This window comes from Conger conger, chromosome 6, assembly GCF_963514075.1.
Source record: "Conger conger chromosome 6, fConCon1.1, whole genome shotgun sequence".
Lineage (NCBI taxonomy): Eukaryota > Metazoa > Chordata > Actinopteri > Anguilliformes > Congridae > Conger > Conger conger.
Window position 1 is genome coordinate 38,359,579 of NC_083765.1, and position 20,251 is coordinate 38,379,829.

The window sequence follows — 20,251 nt, forward strand, 5'->3', positions numbered from 1 at the left end:
AGTGAATGGTATATTATAATTTTTCATATAATATAAATAATTTCAGTATTAGCTAATTAACTAATGCTTAAATGGAGTTGAATGTAAATTCCATAAAACGCATAAACAAAGTTTGCTATAAATATGGCATAGATGTCTTAGCTTAGGCCTCCTTTACTATGGCTAACCTCTCTTTTCATTACATTTACATTACTTTATTAGAAGATTTGGCACATGGTACAGTTTGTTTGAGGCTTATGGCACCGCCTTCTGGCAAGGACAGGGAACATGTATTGCTGTCACCCTGCTGAATCCAGATAGCTATGTCTCTCCTATAATTTGGCCAAAGTTTACACACGGATTACACACTTTCTTGTCAATGCTAGTACTGTACATGAAATGACAAATGGAATTACTGAATTTAAATTTTGACACAAACTGTGCATATACAGTACGTATGACTGGGAGATTTTAATTCAAATATGGAACTACATTGTCATTTTACATATTTCATTTTCATTAGAATTTTGGTTGCAATATGCTTCCATAGTCAGTATCTAGAAAGTGAATAGATAGTATATGCGTTAATAATTTCAAAATCTCAAAGAATATTTAGAAAACATACATTTCCAAAGACTAGTCCAGACTCATGAACGGGAGGGCTGTTTATTTAGAATCAGTGAAAGTTAACTTTTTTGTGAAATGTATAGCTGGCCCAAGTCTTGAGCCCACACATGCTCTTGATTTCCTAAACACACAGTGTCATCTCTCAACCAGTGCTGCAAGAGCTTTCTGGGATTGATTAAGAGTTTTGAAAATATTTGCATGGGTGGTGCAACAAGAGCAGCATCAACAATGGGAAAACCGCTGAATGTGTCATCAAACTTAAACAGAGGGGCAGAAATGAATGTGTCCTACTGGCTTAAGGAGGAAACATTGTTTCTGTGAGTAATCTGAGTCCTCTGTATGAGGAAATCACATTTTTCTGTGGAGCGAGAGAGTGTGTGCGTGTGAGAGAGAGAGAAAGAAAGAGGGAGAGATTCCTTTTCCAGGTTTTTTTCCAGGAAAAGTATCCAGATGTGGGAAAGAAATAGACTGCTGGCGGCTTAGTAAAAACATGTCTCTTCATGTACTGAAACTTTTTAAACTTCTCTCCAACAATCAGCAGTGAATCTTTTAAAAGATTGTATCAGAGGGTCAAAGAGGGTCTGTGGGTCATTGATTGTTCCTGGGAGCTAAAAAGAGGGAATCTGAGATTCAGTGGCAGTAAAGCCAGCAGAGCAACTTCGTTTTGAAGAAGGCTTCATCCTGATCGGACATGTCCAAGAGGGTGTACGTCTCTAAAGCTGCAGCTGTGGCCACGGTGACAGTGGCAGCTTTGGCACTGATTACTGTCATCGGAATGATCATTTTCCACAACATCAGAACCAAAGAATGCCCTCATCTATTACAGACAACATTTCCGCCAACCACCACCTCAACCCCAACTGGACCACCACCCGACATGAGACTGCCAGGAGACCTGATTCCAGAGAGCTACAAGATATACCTGCAGACTCACCTGTACTTGAACATGACTGACATTGAAAATCAGAACTTCGATTTTACAGGGAATTCTACTGTGAAGTTCAAATGTGTGAATGCTACCAACACCATCTACATCCACAGCAAGGGTCTCGATCTGACTTTGATAGGCGTGGCTGATGAAAAAGGGAAGGAAATGGCAACTCACCAGGTCCAATTGGTGGAGGATGAGAGGAATTTTGTAACAATAGAGCTTGTTGACTCTTTAAGGGTCGATGGACTGTACTATCTAAGCACTGCATTTAAGGGGCAAGGTTTTCATCAGAGTGGCCTGTCTGTGGCACATTACACAGGTGAAAAAAATGAAGAAAGGTAAGGCTGCTGAATATTTTACACTTGATATTGTTTATTCTTTATGTTATATAAAGGTAGTATGAAAGCTCTCTTACGACTGATTATGTTTTCAGTAAATGAAAGCGTGAGAAAATGAGGTTCATGTGGTCGAAGTTGCCATTCTTATGTCTACCATAGAATCTGGAATTTCCTGAGTATTCACCTTTGTGTTGATATGTTACATAACATCACTGCATCAATTTAGCTGGCGCTTTTATCCAAAGTGATTAACAGTTAAATGGTAAATGGTAAATGGTTGGCATTTATGTTGATAAGACTAAGCAGGGTACAATCCCTCTGGAGCAGTGTGGGGTTAAAGGCCTTGCTCAAGGACCCAACAGGTGCACTGGTCTTACTGTGGCTAGACTGGGGCTTGAGCCACCTTTCAGGTGCCAGTCAAGCTCTTTAGCCAGTAGGCTGTAGACTGCCCCTACATATATAACAGCACACAGGCTATAAAGAGTGTGTGTGTGAGTGTTCTAACATCAGAATGATTATTATGCAGTCACATGAAGGAAATAAATTAGAATTCTTGGATTAGAATATATAAAATCTAAATGTTCTAAATGCTCTACACACAATGTTTAAATTCAAGACATAAAAATCAACTATCATAAAATCATAAAAACTATGTGCATGCATCAACAGACAGACAGCATTCCTTCATCAGAATTTTGATAACCAGGTACATTAAATACAAAGGGACAAATGTCTGTGTCTGTATCGTATCAAATTTTATTTGTTGACGATGTTTTATTTGTATATGAGGTACACATTGATAAGAAGCATGTGACAGGCAGAATATGAATTATAGCCTAAATGGCTTCCCATAAAACCTACATGAAACAGCATGCGTAGTCCTTATGTATATGACCAACTGGTATCATTTCTGTTCTTTTGCCTCTGTAGTCCAGCTCATTGTATTTGAAATGAAATGTGAGGTTAAATGCAGACTGTCACCTTTAATTCGAGGGTATTTACATCCATACTGGGTGTCTTGGAATCACATCCCTTGTCATACATATTCCCCGCCCAATTTTAGGAGACCAAAAGTAATAGGAAGGTTGGCTTTTTTCAGCAGCTTCTGAATAGTCAATATTTATTGTTTCATTTCAAATCCAATGTGCTGCACTAAAGAGCCAAAAGATGTCAGGCCAGCAAACAGAGAAAACAAGTGCAAGTGCAAGTAGGCAGAAAAAAGCCCAAACAGGACACAACACAGGGTGTGACAAAGGTAACGAAACACAGGTGAGACGAATTCATGAGATTATAGAGCTATGGAACAGACAAAACATAGAAGTGCATGACATGAAACAGAAAACTCTGAACAGGGAGCAACACGGGATGTTATAAAACACAGGTGTCAAACTCCAGTCCTGGAGGGCCGTAGTGTCTGCTGGTTTTTGGGGTGTTCTGGGTTCATTCAAGTCATTGATTGGTTAAAGTATCCACACGCCTTGTTCTCAAGGCCTTAATTGGCCTGAATTGGAAGCTGATTGAAAGGAAACCACAAAAACCCGCAGACACTGCGGCCCCCTGGGGATTCAGTTTAACACCCCTGTTATAAAAGAACAGCTATTGTACCAACTGTCCAAATATACTGTGTATGGACTGCACTATATGTGCTGAACACATTTGTTGAAAGGTTTATGTACTTGTGCTGTGCCTTCATGTTTGTTATGTTTGTTTTTGTTGGGGTTTTTTTGTTCATTTCATGTCTAGATTTCTTGTATTTTCCCAAATGGAGCCCTCAGATGCAAGAAGAGTATTTCCTTGTTTTGATGAACCAGCTATGAAAGCCATCTTTAACATCACTATAATCCACAGAAAAGGGTCTATAGCTTTAAGCAACATGCCACAGAAAGGTAAGAATCCAGTCATGTTTTATTATCCTAATTTGTTACCCTGCTGAAAGAAACAGTTAGGCTGGTTTTGCAGCTCATACCCAGATAGACCAGCTTATGACCAGCTTGTCTAGTTCAATTTTCAAGATGGTCGAGCTGGCATAGCAGGATTGTACAACAGGGCTATCAAGCCAAACAAATGAAGATCAGCCAAGAGCAATGAAAATGTCTGCCTCTTCTCTGTCAAACTCACTAGCCACTAGTGAGGTAGCCCATGTGCTGACAATTGATCAGGGTATTTCTAATTCAGGGTGTTGATGGCATGCATACTTGACTAGGCCTGCTGCTCTAATGCACTATATTTTCTTATACTTACAGATCAAGTGGAAATGGATATTGATGGCGAAGAGTGGTTAATCACTGAGTTCCATCCCACAAAGAAAATGTCAACTTATGTCTTATCTTTCATAGTGTTTAACTTTGAATCTAAGGAGACAAACTATGGGAGTTATACATTAAAGGTATTTAATGTGCTAGCAGACAATGGGCCTCATTTCTCAAACATGCGCAGAATGAATTTGACCATATGTCATTGGAAATGTATTTACACAAACAATGTGGGATTTATGAAAGTTTTCATATGTCAGTTTGTAAATTTAATAAGTTAGCCAGTTGAATTGTTTTTTTTGTTTTTTTCAGCAATCTCTTTAAATAGCCTGAATGGATATGGTATTTTATGGGTGTCGATTTATGCTAATCAGAAATTATGTGAACATGGTCTTGATGAGCGAATACTTGATACACATGTGGATACGAAAAAAAGGGTGCGTATACGCTTGTTTGATAAGTCAGGGCGGAATCGGTTTGTTTCCGATTGCTCAGAATTGTACAAAAATATATTTATGAATATATTGATAAATGAGTCCCAATATGAGTAAATAATTACATAAGCTAAATGTAAAAGTCTATGATTTATTTTTTATTAAAGATATCTTGAGAGTGGGCTCCCTTTCAAGTCCTTGCACCCATATCAAAGATCCTGAGTTACCCAACTTTCCGCACAAACTGCATTTGTACTGAAAAAAAGTGCCAAGTCATTCATTCGTCATTTCACTTTTCAGTACTGTAACAAATTACTTTGTCCAAAGTATTTGCTTCAGTAAATAAATAAGCAGCAGGGAAACTGACGTTAACAGAGTTCTCAAGTTTCCCAGCATGTTTATTTTCTCCACAAGGGTACAGTGTTTGGGGTCATTCTGTAATCTTTAACTTCATGCCTCCGTGTTCATGCTGTGATCTAAAAGAATTTTAATTTAAAATGTTGACATTTTAGATCAGCCCCTCAAATGTAGTCTAGTGGAGAAGGCGCCTTTGTCACTTTTAAAACATAACAATTCTTCTCTTCAAGCAGCCCTGATTTAACTTGAAAGAACTGGCACTGCAAAGAGCCTCCTCTTTCCTTATATTGCTGTGTGCTTTTACTGCAGACATGGGCAAGGCCTGAAGTCGTGTCTGCCGGGCTTGTGGACTATGCGCACAGCATCACTGGGAACATTCTGGACTTCTTTGAAGAGTATACTGGTATAAAATATCCCTTGGGCAAACTTGGTAAGCCAGAAACCATGAGAAGTGTCTTGACAAAATAATGTTTATCTACAAACTATTGTCGTGTTAAAAGTGACACACAAAGAAAATTTGGAAAATGCATTCTCATAGTGAATGCTTAATTTCTTCTTTATCTTCCATTAATTTAACTAGATGTTCCACGATTTAAAACATGCCCATTTTACAAAGATAGTTTGTAGTCACACAGAAATAAAAGGCTGTACTTCCAGCATCCAGCATGCATGCTTACAGCGATTTTCCATCATGCCTATTAGGTATTGTATGAAATGGCAAGAAAGACTTTACTTGACATTACTTATGTCTCCCATTTCCCAAGTTTTATGGGCTTTCAATCAAGCAAAAAGGATTTAACATCTGATAAGATGGTTTAGTCACAATAATTACAACCAGGATTTAACACAAAGAATTCTCAACAGAAAAATATACTTCGTGAGCACTTTCTTAGGTATTTATTATACTTCTTTTTAGACTTCTACAGGCTGTAGCATATCCACTTAGAGTTACGATGCGTTGTGTGTTCTGAATGGGGTAAAGATGATTCTAAGGGATCTGACTGACAGGAGCCTTCAAAATATATATAACTCAGGATCTTTCTGGGGTGGTAGGGCCCAATGTGATATTCAATATGCTTTTCATGGGGCCCCTGAATGCATGTAAGACAATAATGATAATAACCATAACTGTGCTTGTGATAATAACCATACGTTGTTTGGCCGGCCATAATTGTTGCAATTGCCTTTCACTGTAAGTACATGCCTCTGGATAACAGTGCCTTCTAAATCTAATGGAGACATAATGCATAGTAATGTCAGCATGGGGTTATGTTGAAGATCTCCCAGCGCACAGTAACAGTTCCTCTTTGTCTTGTGAATTCTATCACAGATCAGGTTGGTATCCAAGGATTTGAAGCAAGAGGCATGGAGAACTGGGGACTAATCATGTACTCTGAGGGCATTCTCACGTATAATGAAGAGGTCTTCACCACAACAGAGAAAGGGATTGCTGCCATAGTAATTGCTCATGAAGTGGCCCATCAGGTAATACTCTAAGTCAGGCTCTTTATTCATTATTATTATCTTCAGTAGCTTTTATTACAAATTCATATACTCAAACACGAGCTAAAAAGTGCATTTCAATTAGTCACTTTTAGCTTTGATGATTGGCGTGTGATATTAATGTCATGACTGTCCCTTCACCACATTTCCTCTACAAGCAATATTCTCTATTTCAAGTACACTCAGTGAGCACTTTTTTAGGTATTTATTAGACTATTTTTTTTATTATTATTAAGTATTCTGCTGCTGTAGCCTATCCACTTAGAGGTTTGATGCATTGTGTGTTCAGCAATGCTCTTCTGCATACCACTGTTATGGTAATGCGTGATTATTTGCGCTACTGTCACCTTCCAGTCAGCTTTTTAGTTTTTTGCACCATTCTCTGCAAACTCTAGAGATTGTTGTGCATGAAAATCCCAGGAGATCAGTAGTTTCTGAGATAATTAAAACTGTCTGGCACCAACAATCAATCAATGGTCAAAGTAACTTTTCTTCCCCATTCTGACATTTGGTCTGAACCTCAACAACAGCCGAACCTCTTGAACATTTCTGCATGCTTTTATGCATTTAGTTGCCGCCACATGATTGGATGGTTAAATATTTGCATTAACAAACTGGTGTCCAGGTCTACCTAATAAAGTGCTCAGTGAGTGTAAGTGCAAATAAAATCTATAAGGGAACAAGATTGCCAGACCCCCAGAATGCATGTGTACAGTGCAAGATTCAATATAATTGTGATTTAGCTCCTCTCAGACAGATACACATTACCATAAACTGTACATATTGTACATTTTAACAAGAGAGGAATTATTCATTGTTTGAAAAACTGTCTCACTTTGCAAAAAACAGTGGTTTGGAAACTTGGTCACAATGAAGTGGTGGAATGACTTATGGCTGAAGGAGGGTTTTTCTACATATATGTCGTACCTTGCGATGGACAGAGTGGAGCCTGGTGGGAATATGGTACAGTATGTTTTCCTATCTTTTCTTTGTTAAATTGACATTTAACCTTCATTTAATCAGGAAGTCCTTTGAATTGGAAACCTAATTTTTGTCTGAGATAATAAACCTTATGTCAATAACTATGATGTTTTTTTTGTTTCCAGCACTTTTTGTGCATATTTATCAAGGGTGCCAATAAGCTTATCTTGTTTATCTTCCCTCATAGCCCTTTCATTTAGTGTCTTTCTTCTCTTCTCTCTACCTCTCCTTTTCTGAAGTTCATGTTGTCACTTTCATTGTTCTGCACAGATTTCATATTGTAGTTCTCCGTTTTCCTGGGCAATTCCGTCCATTGGGATCCTTCCTGCTCCTTAGCTACTATCCAGCTTCACACCTTGCATTCTTCCGCCTTTATTCCCCTCCTCCAGACATTTGCCTTCACTTTAGCCAAGCCTCCACCTACATTTAAACTTAATCTTATCTTCACCACAAGCTCCTCTGCTCCTGACCCATCAGTAACACTTTTCTGAGCACTATATTATGTTCTCCCCTTTCCACCTCTTTCTTATCTCTAACTCCACCACATCCACCACAACACCTCGCTATTGCAATCTCCGCACTCTCTTTCCGACTTTCCAGTACTCTTTCCAGTTCTATCTTTCCCCCCTGCTGAATCAGTCCTTCACTTATCATCACCTTATCATCTCTTCTCATCCTCTTGACTCACACTGACCTATCTCCACCAAGGCAGCTCATCTGAGCCCTCCTAGTCCATGGCTAACTGACTATATATGCGCTGATAGAGCTGATCTACAGTGACAGGAATAAAATGGAGGAAAATCAGTCCCTGGACATTCTATCAATCCCTCCACTCCATCCTGGTCTCTTCCCCATCTACAAATTCCTCTGCTTTTCCCACTACAGAAGCCAGTCTGCTATATCTAACCCATGCAAACTCATATAACCCATAAAACCTACAGACGTGCAAACTCATTCACACTGGCAAGCCAAGCGATGAATGGTACTACTCATTCTGACTATACACTCCAATGAGACTTCTATGTTCTGCCTCCTCCAATCAGCTGGTTATTGTGTTTCTTTAAGCACCCGGCAGACATTCCTTACAGACTCTGCCCTCATCCCACAATAGTGGACTGACATTCCCCATTCAGTTAGGACGACAGACTCAGTGGCTACTTTCCGCAGATGTCTTAAAACTGTTTAAAAAGGACTAACCTACAGTAACTCTCCATTTATTTGCAGGTCCACTTTTACAGTGGCACATTTGATTGGAAATTGCACATCCCGAGCTCAAGTGTTGTTTCATGTTAAATGTATCTTTGTGAGCATCTGCCATACAAAATTGTACAATGTAATTTTATTTTATAATTATATATATTATAATTTTTTCATTGGTCAATCTGAAGTCGTTTTTTAAGTACTGTAATTTCTTCCCAAATGCTTCCAGAAAGATCTGATCAGTGTCCAGGAAATCCAGGCGACACTTGGTATGGAGGTGCTGGTTGCAGAACAACATCTTACGACTAAAGAAGAAGACATACAGAGTAAATCCGACATCAATAGTCTCTACAACATCATAATCTACAACAAGGTATATGGTATTTGCCTACCCTCAGTTTCTGATACAGAACAAAATCTTTCAACATTATCCTTTATCCAAAGACAATAGCTTTTAGGTTAGATACATAATATATGCACTTATCTTCCTATCAGCTTTGACCAGTCTGGCCATTCTCCTCTGACGTGTCTCATTAAGAAGGCTTTTCCTTCTGCAGAACTGCTGCTCACTGGATTTTTGAATTTTTTTGCAGGTGTAATAAAGTAAAAATGTTCCTAATAAAGTGCTCGGTGAGTGTATATAAAATAAAATAAAAACATCTTTTCCATCTAGGGGGCAGTAGTGTTAAGAATGATTGCAGAATTCTTACCGGAGGGTGTCTTTCAAAATGGTGTGCAGGTGAGCTGGAATATTTTTAAATGACCCAATATTGACCCAATATGGTCCAATATTTGCTCAGGAGTTCCCCAGTGGAGATGTAATAATATACAAATCCTGGATGATCATGTGTACACTTACAATGCTGGATCTTTACAACAGAAATACACCCAAAAAATATTTGCAGACACTGGTTCAGGGATGTTGCGATTGGGGTGCTTTGAAATGAGCTATTTTATTTAAAGCCTAATGTATGTTAGGTTTTTCTCTAAATGTTTCCACTGATGCTACTGACCCAAAGAATTAGGCATCTATGTACTGTATAATTACTGTAAACCTGTATATTTCATGCAACCTTTTCTATAGTACTTAATGAATATGTTATGTATCTCCTCAGTCATACCTAAAGGCTAACCAGTACAGCAACGCTGAAACACAGAACCTTTGGAGTCACTTACAGATGGTGAGTTTGTATACTGCATATAGTATATTTAGCAGGCATTGTTTTAATCTTTTCCCTTTATCTGTAATACATCTCTGGATTGTGATTGAAATTAATACTTGCGTTGCTGGGGTGAGACAAGAATTTAACTCTGATTTTATTTCAAGGCAGTGGACAACGCCAGCTTTGACATAGCTGTAGCAGAAGTTATGGACACCTGGACACAGCAATCTGGCTACCCTATGATAACCATAAACACCACATCTGGAGAAGTGTCACAGGAACACTTCAGTCTCGACACAGACAAAGAACAGACAAAGTCAGTCTTGAACAAGAGACATCACTTTTTGACATCACTTTAGGAGAGTTTAAATGTAGAAAGGCTTGTGCTTTGTTAAGTGATGTCCACAAAGCTGAACCTTGTACAAATCTGGACTATTCCACTGCACTAATGTTAGATTAGAATGAATGCGTGAATATGTAGGCCCACATGATTATGGCGTTCTCAGATGGTCATTTTAAATAAGCATACTTATTCCTTTCTTATAACCCCTGTCTGTTCCTACCCTACAGCCGCACCTGGAAGGTTCCGATAAAAACTATGAAATCAGACTCAGAAGTGATTGAATTGTTTTTGCTGACTGTGGAAGGACCGGGTAAGAAGTGAGCTCGCTCAGGAACACTGGCATTACAAATGCTGGTGATTCTTTTTGATTTGGAGTGCTTTATTCTTGGGTGTTTACACATGAATTAAAAGCCTTGCCAGTCATTTCCAAGGACTATTATTTCCATTGCAGTAAATGTAATACAGTAAAAGTATTGTTATTAAAAGTAGTGTTGATGATTATTGCTGCTTAAGGTACATAAACAATACTTCAGTATATCCATTCATCTTTTTCCTCAGTGACTTGAATTTATGTTTTCATCTATTGTTTAATACAATGAACAGAGTCATTCCAGTATTAATGCATGCAGAACTATTAAAAATGGGATTGTCTGGGCTTAAACATAATTAGTCTATAATTGTTATTCATAATTCAGTGCATTTTCTTTTACAAGTACAGAGTGAGGAATTAACTTTTAGTTAATACATTTTTTTTTATGTACTTGTTGGTCAGAATGACATGTTAGTTGAATCTTGACCAATGTCAATAATCAATAAAGTAATACATTTGGATAGTGTGTTATGAAATGAAAGGAAATTGTAAAACTGTAAAGTTTAAAATAAAATTGTGAAATATTAGCATTAAAGTTTATGAAGCAGGTGCATAGGCTTTGCCAGGTTGCGTGTCTAGCTACTATCACAATGTCTGTCTTGGTGAGAACAATGATGACCACTTGTACTTGTCTGTCCTCTCCAAAATGAATGGAGATTTCAGTGAAACTGAAATAGGTCGAGTTTAGAGTTTACAAATTTGATTGGGTGAGCCGGGAGATATTAGAAAAATCTGCGATAAAATTGGCTTTTTAAAAACAAATATTGCACAATGTCAATAGCACATTTTACTGAAAAGTGGTGTTTTCTATTAATAGTGTCAAATCCAGCATATCTGTGCAATGAAAATGAATGGATTCTTGCCAGTGTTAACTACACTGGATATTACAGAGTAAACTACAACCCTGAGAACTGGGAAAAACTGCTTCAACAGCTGGAAACAGATCACCGGGTAAATCCTGTACACATTCATCTTGGTTTTAATTTACTGTCAGTCTTTCTGACTGCAGTAAGAGAGATCCCACTTGAGGCAAATTTCTAAATAATTGTGTCAGTATAATTAATTCAAAATGTGTTCCTCAAGTAATCAGAGTAGAACCCATCCATATTTGAATAAAGCATGGCTCTTGATCATAATTCCAAGTAACTCGTATATGATAACTTAAGCGACTTAAACCATTTTCTAACACTTTTCTTTGGGGGGAAAAATAAATTACATGACAAGAATATGAAAAATAGGCTGAGCTGTCTTTTGCATATGCTTTTTTTTTACTTAATCTTTCAGAAAATACCTACCCGCAGCAGAGCTCAGCTAATTGATGATGCATTTACTCTGGCACGGTGAGCTCAATTTTGTCTTCATATTCCATGTGATGCAGTAGTGCTTCTACTCTGTTTGCAGTCATTTTTTAACTCTGCAATTTTATGAAAGTGATTCATACATTTATTCCATTCCTTGTTATGAAGTTGTTGTGGAATCATATAAATACCTCAGCAGTGTGGACCGTGTTGTTTTTCTGCAGAATAATAACAAGAAAAAAGAAATATCATTCTCATTTCATTTTATATAGTCAGTGAGCAAGAGTTTAAATATTTTATGTTGAAATCTTGAAAAACAATTGACAGCCTAACATGCCAAATATTATTTGTAATCACAGCACAGTCATTGTATTCTCTGTTCTTTTAATCAAGAAAAGGAAAAGTCAATAGAACACTGCCTTTGAGAATCACCAAGTATCTTTTGAAAGACACAGAGTTTATCCCATGGGAATCTGCTAGGAAATACCTGGAGAACATCATTCTCATGTTTGATCGCACTGAGGTCTACGGCACAATTAAGGTCAGCTATTCTCCTGAAACATTGATTGACCATCTCATAAATTCAAGCAGAACTATGTTAGCCCACATTTAAATGTTTACGTTTAAGTGTGTTGGGCGTATGGTCAACTGAGGGATTCAATCCAGGGCCCTGGCTAACTGGCTAGCTGCACAACAAGATATGATTACTGTAGCACATTGGGCTGAAGATCAAGGTCAACCAGCCCAGAGAGCTAATCATCACATCACATTGTTTCTCCAGGGGTGACGACTCATTCTGCAGACATCAACATGCTAACTCACCTCTCTGGAACACAAGGACTCATCATACTGCTCTGTTTTCAGGCATACGTGAGGAAGTTGGTTGGTCCACTTTATGACCATTTTGAAAACTTTACCTGGAATTCATCCATCCCAGACAGCTGCACTGCACAGTAAGTAACTTTTTTACAGAAAGTAAACCATGGAAAGGCCAATCTAAAGTGAACCTACTGAGTGTCACCATCACGTTTGATGAAACCCTGCTGTCACCCCAAGTTAAAATCTGCATGCAACTAGTTTGCAGACGCTCACCTATTTTGCATCGGTATGTTTTTCTCTGCAGGCTCAACCAGATTAATGCAGTCAAACTCGCTTGTGCCATTGAGCTTCCAAAGTGCCAAAAGATGGCAGCTGATCTCTTCGAGCAGTGGAGGAAATCTCCAACCACAAATCCGTGAGCAGAAATGGATTTCATTTGTCATTGGTGAAAAGTTCTAATGCTCAGTGTCTTGCAATACAAATTTTCTGAAATACATTTGGGACTGCAGGGTCAGTTCACTCATTAAAGTGCCTCTTGCAGCTGAATGTTTTTTTGGCTAGAACTGCTCGTGATGCATGTTTTGCTATTTATGGATTTGATGTTTTAACTTGTTGAAGCACCTACTTGTAAATTGCTTTGGATATAATCCGGCTGTGGCCAGTATCCCTGCTGCGGCCACACGCAAATGGCTTTGCATAATATTGGTTACGGTAAAACCGTTGTTCTCTGAGTGAAGAGACTCTCTCCACCCTACATACTCCTTAGAAGGATCCCCCCTGGCCATTAGATGGTGATATTCTTTAAGACTGGCTGTGTGGGCCACGCCCTGATTAGCGCTCTATAAAACACAGAGTTGGCGTGGTATCACTGAACATCAGGTAAACCCTGTCTCCGAGCGGCCTAAAGCTGGATAGAACCATGGTTACACAGTAACCAATGTGTTCTCTTTCGCATCTCTCCACATGTTACACATCCCATACTGTATGTACAGGGATACTCTGTGAGACACACCGCAAGGATATGGAGCAGTCTCGTCCAGCAAAGTACAACACAAGCAAACTTGAGCACAAGCCCCCCGAGGAGGTTCCGGCTGCAATAATAAGAATCCAGAAAGCGGGTTCAGGCTGCAGACAATCCTGGGGCTGTGTGACGTAGCTGAGCCCTCAGGAGCACTGTGGAGGCTTCCTCAAAGCATCTGATCCACACATGGCTGAAGGCTCAAGGGAAGCCAGACAGACAGTTCCAGTCCTCTAGCTGCACGCAGGACTGGGACACACTGTCCAGATTGTAGCCATGGAAGAAAGACTGACACCTGCTGGATGTGCCCCCAATACAACCATGCAAAAGGCTGTGTCCTGTTCATCCTGTAGCCTACGTGACAAGTGGCATATTGGCACCCGTATTGGCCAGCTGTGACTGGACTGCCATAGCTCCGTGCATCCTAGTGAGCAGATCGCTTGGGCATGTGGCTGCCCAAGGGTCTTTGGGTCTTCTGGTATAGAAACATCCACAGCCTAAACTAGCCTACAGATCAATGCCCTGATCCAGAGGTTAAGCCGTTCAAGTTTGCACACAAATATAAAGTAGTTCTGGGTTGGTCTTTGACATTGAAAGTGAGATATTCAGTTCTAAACTATAAAAACATAATACGTTTTTCTTTTTTTTGTGTATCTTTTGTGTACACTCTATGTACACACTCTGACAATTGGTTTTGTCTTGAATTTCTGAATGGTACAAGCCTCTTCTTTAATGTAAGTCTTCAACCCTGTGTGTGCAGTAAATTGTTTTTGAGATCTTGCCATTTATAGGACTAGCACAAAATATGACTGTCATTGCATCACCCTGCACTCAAATTGCTACACATTGGTAGTGGTTGAGGCGAGTTTCTCCCCTCATCACAGTAAAGCACTTTGAGTATTATAGGAATTATTATTATTATCACTATTATTATTATTATTATTATTATTATTATTATTATTATTATTATTAAAAAGTGAATGCATGTTAGAGTCATATTTCCCATAGTGAATGTGATGCTCATTGCAGGATACACCCCAACCTGAGGCCCATGGTGTACTGCAGTGCCATAGCTTCAGGAGGAGAACTGGAGTGGGACTTTGCCTGGGAGATGTTGCAGACCTCCCCCATTAATCAAGAGAGAGAGAGGCTTATGGAAGCCCTGGCCTGCACCAAGCACGTCTGGATCCTCAACAGGTCAGAATGGAGAGATCATGGATCTTGAATAGCATCACTGGTGTGGAGAAAATATGCATATTGTTGTGAAAACGTATGTGCCCCCTTCCTGATTTTCTCTATTATTGCATATTTTTCACACTGAATCGTTTCAGATCTTCAGACAAAATGTAATATTAGACAGTGAATCTCGCTAAACCCTCTAAATTATCTTTTGAAATTTAAATTTGATTACGAAGTTTGTGATGAGTGACAAAATATAATTAAATTCATTACGAATCAATTAACTTGCTTTATTTTAGGGGTTTAGTGAAGGTGGATCATTTTTGACCCTAAGGACAAGGGAAGTATACAGAATGTTAAGACTACACAAGGGTTAAAAAGAAATGTTTTTTTCCTGGACAATTTAGTCCAGTGCTGTGAAAAGGTATTCGCCCCCTTCCTGATTTCCTCTATTACTTTGTATTTTTTACACAGAATGGTTTCATCTTTAGGCAAAATGTTATATTAGAGAGAACGTGAGTAAACACAAATTTTTTTTATAAATTACTATTTAAAGGCATATTATGCAAGACTTCTTTCCTCGCTTCACTCCTGTGTTTACAAGCAAAACCGCCTGCATATCCCGCCCGCCCGCCTACATCCCCAAGATGAATTATCGTTTCATTGATTTAATGAAAGAACTGGTTTCACCACATTTAGCAGCAATAATTGAAACCAGAGCATTTCCTTTGCAGGAAGTCTTTCACATCGCTGTTGAGGAATTTAATCCAATCTCCTGCTTTAATAAAGACAAATTGGTTCTGAGCATGAACTCTCTTTTCAGGTTCTGCCACAGCATCTCTATTCGAGTCAAGTCGAGACCACCCCAAAATGTTTCAATTTTGATTCTTTTCAGTAAATTAGATGTGGACTTGCTTTTGTGTTTTGGATTGTTTTCTTGTGACATAACCCAATTATGCTTCAGCTTCAGCTCATGAACAGATGACCTGGTATTTTCTGTAAGAAGTTTCTGGTACAGTGCAGAATTCATGGTTCCTTCAATAATAACATTTTTGCTATTGTGATATGAGCATTATTTATCTTGGTTAGCTGTGGTTTCAACCTTCCTACTCTCTCATGAGTCCTTTCTTTTCTTACTGCAGAGTCATGAGCACTGATATAGCTGAGGCCTGCAGGGCTTTGGATGTTCTTCTGGGATCATGTCTGACTTTTTGGATTAGTTGTCACTGAGCCATTAGAGGAATTTAATCATCTTGGGGATGTAGGCGGGCGGGCGGGATATGCAGGCGGTTTTGCTTGTAAACACAGGAGTGAAGCGAGGAAAGAAGTCATGCATAATATGCCTTTAAATAGTAATTTAGAAAATTAGTTTTGTGTTTACTCACGTTCCCTCTAAGATAACATTTTGCCTAAAGATGAAACCATTCTGTGTAAAAAATACAAAGTAATAGAGGAAATCAGGAAGGGGGCGAGGACTGGACTAAATTGTCCAGGAAAAAACCATTTCTTTTTAACCCTTGTGTAGTCTTAACATTCTGTATACTTCCCTTGTCCTTAGGGTCAAAAATGATCCACCTTCACTAAACCCCTAAAATAAAGCAAGTTAATTGATTCGTAATGAATTGAATTATATTTTGTCACTCATCACAAACTTTGTAATCAAATTTAAATTTCAAAAGATAATTTAGAGGGTTTTCTCTGCTGTTAAACATAGTGTCATTTTTTACCCTTAAGACAACACAAGGGTTAAAGCCTTTTCATTTTGACAATTAAACTGTTTAACAGCAACCCAGTTATGGGACATTCCCCTTCTGATGTTATAAATATAGGTTGAGCAGCACTCAATAAAAACACTTTTGGAGTCATGTTTGGATAGGAATTTAAGAAACTTATAATCCTGATTCCGAATCCACATGGTGATGTGCATTACTAAAAGATTACCTTTTGTATTTTTCTGTTTCAAACAGGTACATGCTGTATGCTCTGGACCCAGATTACATGCAATTCATCGACATTGTTACCGTGATCGGCTACATTGCCAAGAATGTGATAGGGCATTCCCTTGCTTGGGACTTTGTCAGATCACATTTGAATTCGACAAAGTAAGTTCCCTCTACTATTTCTATTTCTGCAGACACAACACTTAGAAATAGAAATCACATTGTAATATTGGTATATTGTATGGTTTTCAGATTTCAGGTGTCTATACACTAATTCCCTCAGGGTTTCCCAAACTCAGCCCTGTGAAGGTATCTGCTCCAGTCTCTCCATAATTTGTTATAGAAACTGATTTTCACAGTCAGGTGTATCCATCATAATTTTTTTTCAGACAACAAGCTCTTTTAGAAACTCTGCTATGACCTTGCTAATGGCTATTTCAGCTACGATAAAACCAGTACACAGGGGGCCCCAGGATGGAATTTGGGGAACAAATTTATGTTTTTCACAGTGATATGGAATGCATTTTCATGTTACTTCCACGTAATTCCTAAAATGTTGACTTTCTTTTTTTAGGCCACCAAAGATGATTGGGTTTGTCTTAATCGATCTGATATCGCACAGATTTTCCACCGAGTATGAGCTACAGCAGGTAAAATTTTCAACACCGGCATCAAGCCAGTGCATCAAATGTATCAGTTCTCTAATGTGTCTGAACCTCTGTTTAGCTTGCATGTTATCTCATCTCATCTTTATTGTGGTGGAATTGTGCTTAACCCCTGGGTTGTCCACTGGGTCAAAAATGAGTGAAAACCACCAAAATATTTTTTCCAGCATGAAATTTGATTACTACTTTTGTTGGAGTGACCCTACCATTACAAAAATGTTTTTCTATTTTATCAAAGTGGTATTCCTGCAGGGCATTACGGTTGTCTTATGAATCATTTCTCAAAATTCAATGAAGAGGCTTTATTACAGGGGTTTGATAAGGGTGGGTCAGTTCTGACCCTGGGGGTGCTTACATAATATGAAGACAACACAAGGGTTAATCTTGTGGTTTGGGAAGGGGAGAGGGTACACTCAGCGGAAAGATGTACAGTGGGGTCCAAAAGTCTGAGACCAAATTTGAAATTGAAAATCTGGGGCGGGTTTTTTCATCTAATCCAGGAAATAAACAGAAAGTTTCTGGATTTTGAAAAAACAAATTCAATTTACTTCAAAGCTGTGCAAGAACTACTCGAAGACCAAAGAAGAGTAAGAGTGCCGAACAATCCACAATCACCTGACCTGAACCCCATTGAAGATTTATGGGGGCACTTGAATACTGGCAAAAACCAAGCATTCAGTAACATCACTCTTTGGAACATTGTCAAATAATGCTGGGATAACATGAATCATCAGGTTTTGCACAAATTTGTGAGTCCATGCCAGCTTGCCATTAATGCAAAAGGTGAAGATACCGAATACGAAGAAATTCTGAAATTATTGTAATTTTTTCAAAGATTAAACTTTTCACTCAAAGTGTTATGCAGATAATATAACTTGTAATGAAAAGGTTTGTATTAAATAATGCAAAATATAACCATTTTCACTAGTGGGGTGGGAGTCAGAAGTAAGCGGGAACTGAATTGAATTTTGATTTCTTTACCTTCATACAGATAAAGGAAATCCAGGCGCAGGAAGATGGGAAGTCTTATGGATCTGATATTTTGGAGAAAATCTCAGAAAAAATACGAAGTCAGATCAAGTGGATGGAGGAAAACAAGCAAACTGTTTCCCAGTGGTTTCAAAAGGAGGCTTCACAAGGAAGTTCCCCAGAATGAGGAACAGACACAGAATGAAAGAAAATGAAATAATATATATAATTCATTTTTAAATAATAATAATGATAATTTAGAGAACTTTATTTATACAGCTGTTTTCATACCAGCAGTCAGAGCGCTTTTTGCAATAAAATAAAAGGCAGTAAAAGTACCACTAGACAAATACACAGTTATAAATATGAGTAGTCATTAGTCAAACGGATATCCACAGCAGAAACGGAAATTGGAAGGTTATCCAGAGCAGTGGTTCTCAAACTCGGTCATGACACATTTTGCCATTTTGTTTCAATCACCTTGATTGAAGCAAGGGGTATTTCATGAAGCAGGATTACTGAGTTAGCTGAACTGACGTGAACCAGGAACAGTGCTTTTTACTTCAGTCCATATTTCAGATTTGGGAATGCTCCAGGTTTACTCAGCCCTGCTTCAAGAAATATCCCTGAGGAGGACTTTTATTCTTCATAGGATAAGCTATTTCAAACATAATGTGTATTAAAGGGCTAAATAATCCCTCTAAACATGAAAATCACCGAATTTAGATAAAATTACATGAACCAGCATACACAGGTATGCAAGTTTGGGAACCACTGATCTAGAGGGGCCAGGGGTGCCATGGTGCAATTTCAGTTTGTGAGGGCGAGTCTTCAGCTTGCATCAGAGCATGGGCAGGGTTTCTGCTGTTCTGACTGCAGTTGTGAAGTCATTCCACGACTGGGCGCCCAGACAGGCAGGGTCTGACGTCCAGAGGTAGCAGAATAGAGGAGTATAGAGTCTGATGATCTTTTAAAGATATACTGTAATGGAGCTTCCCCTTTAGCTGCAGATAGGGTAGCACCAATGTTCTAAATTTGATGTGAGGTACAGGTACAGGTAGCCAGTGCAGGGAGATAAGAAGAAGAGCATGGCTGCCGTAGAGCTCTCAGAGAAGGAAGGTTTGTTGTCAAGTACCATTCCAGGATTCCTGGCAGAGAAAGACGCACTGTGGTGCCAGCCGAAACAGGGAGTGACCACAAACACCCCCCCCCCCCCCCCCCTTCATGCTGCCATTGTGCTGGGAGCGCAAACAAATTCTGATGGCATGATTCAACCTATCAATGAATTGCTTGTTGGCATAGAAATGACCTTTAGTTCTATGGCTCTCATGTAATCAAGAGCTATGTGCTGCATCCAGACAGCTCTTTCTGCTTTGGGGCGAAGCCTTGGTAAAATGTATTTAAGGACACCAGGTGATTGCTTTATGACATTATGTATCTGCTAATGAAAAGAGTTGTTGCTATTTAATTCTGCTTAAGACAGTCAGGTGAAGTCCAGTAAAGGATGTACTGTACTAATTTTATTCTAGCACTGGGTTCATAGGGGAGGTGATTGTAAACACCATGACGTCACCCTTCCCTCTATTCTCAGGAGTGAACACTGACATTAGGACTGGATTCAATCGACCTTTGTCCAATTTGCAATCAAACTGAAAATGACAACTGACTTGTGCATAATATGACAAAAGTTTAATAAAATGCATTTAACCCCAACTAAAATGAAAATGAAAAAGCTATGGCGTGTTGCTTATTTACACTTACACCTGACAATCATTGAATGTTGCTGGGTTTGTGGGAAGGGAGGCAGGTAGAGTATATGAGGACACAAAGCAACTGTATATCATCATTCAGGACAGGAAAGCATCACGGTGTCCATATCCCACAA

At 38.8% G+C, this 20,251-nt stretch overlaps 1 protein-coding gene across 2 annotated transcripts; it reads left to right on the forward strand.

Moving 5' to 3' along the window:
• The first annotated feature begins 1,072 nt into the window (after positions 1-1,072).
• LOC133131421 (aminopeptidase N-like) lies at positions 1,073-20,085 on the forward strand. Of its 2 annotated transcripts, XR_009709015.1 has the most exons (21): positions 1,073-1,875; positions 3,619-3,761; positions 4,119-4,261; positions 5,228-5,348; positions 6,249-6,403; positions 7,271-7,384; positions 8,832-8,975; positions 9,276-9,341; positions 9,718-9,783; positions 9,930-10,081; positions 10,336-10,418; positions 11,296-11,429; positions 11,763-11,818; positions 12,170-12,317; positions 12,641-12,729; positions 12,900-13,010; positions 14,643-14,810; positions 16,760-16,894; positions 16,992-17,041; positions 17,307-17,382; positions 18,389-18,526. XR_009709015.1 is itself a non-coding variant. In XM_061246786.1 (20 exons), exons 1-20 carry the CDS (start codon positions 1,298-1,300, stop codon positions 18,551-18,553), a joined length of 2,847 nt encoding a protein of 948 aa, XP_061102770.1. In that variant the 5' UTR covers positions 1,073-1,297; the 3' UTR covers positions 18,554-20,085. The 2 variants fall into 2 exon arrangements, 1 of the variants encoding a protein (XP_061102770.1); XM_061246786.1 differs by lacking the exon at positions 16,992-17,041 and having other exon boundaries at positions 18,389-20,085.
• The last annotated feature ends 166 nt before the right edge of the window (positions 20,086-20,251 follow it).

Excerpts from the sequence above, each read along its gene's own strand:
- LOC133131421 (XM_061246786.1), top strand. The coding sequence starts at position 1,298 with ATGTCCAAGAGGGTGTACGTCTCTAAAGCTGCAGCTGTGGCCACGGTG. Across the intron at positions 1,876-3,618 it reads GGTGAAAAAAATGAAGAAAG|ATTTCTTGTATTTTCCCAAA; the intron begins GTAAGGCTGCTG and ends TTTCATGTCTAG. Across the intron at positions 9,342-9,717 it reads TCTTTCAAAATGGTGTGCAG|TCATACCTAAAGGCTAACCA; the intron begins GTGAGCTGGAAT and ends GTATCTCCTCAG.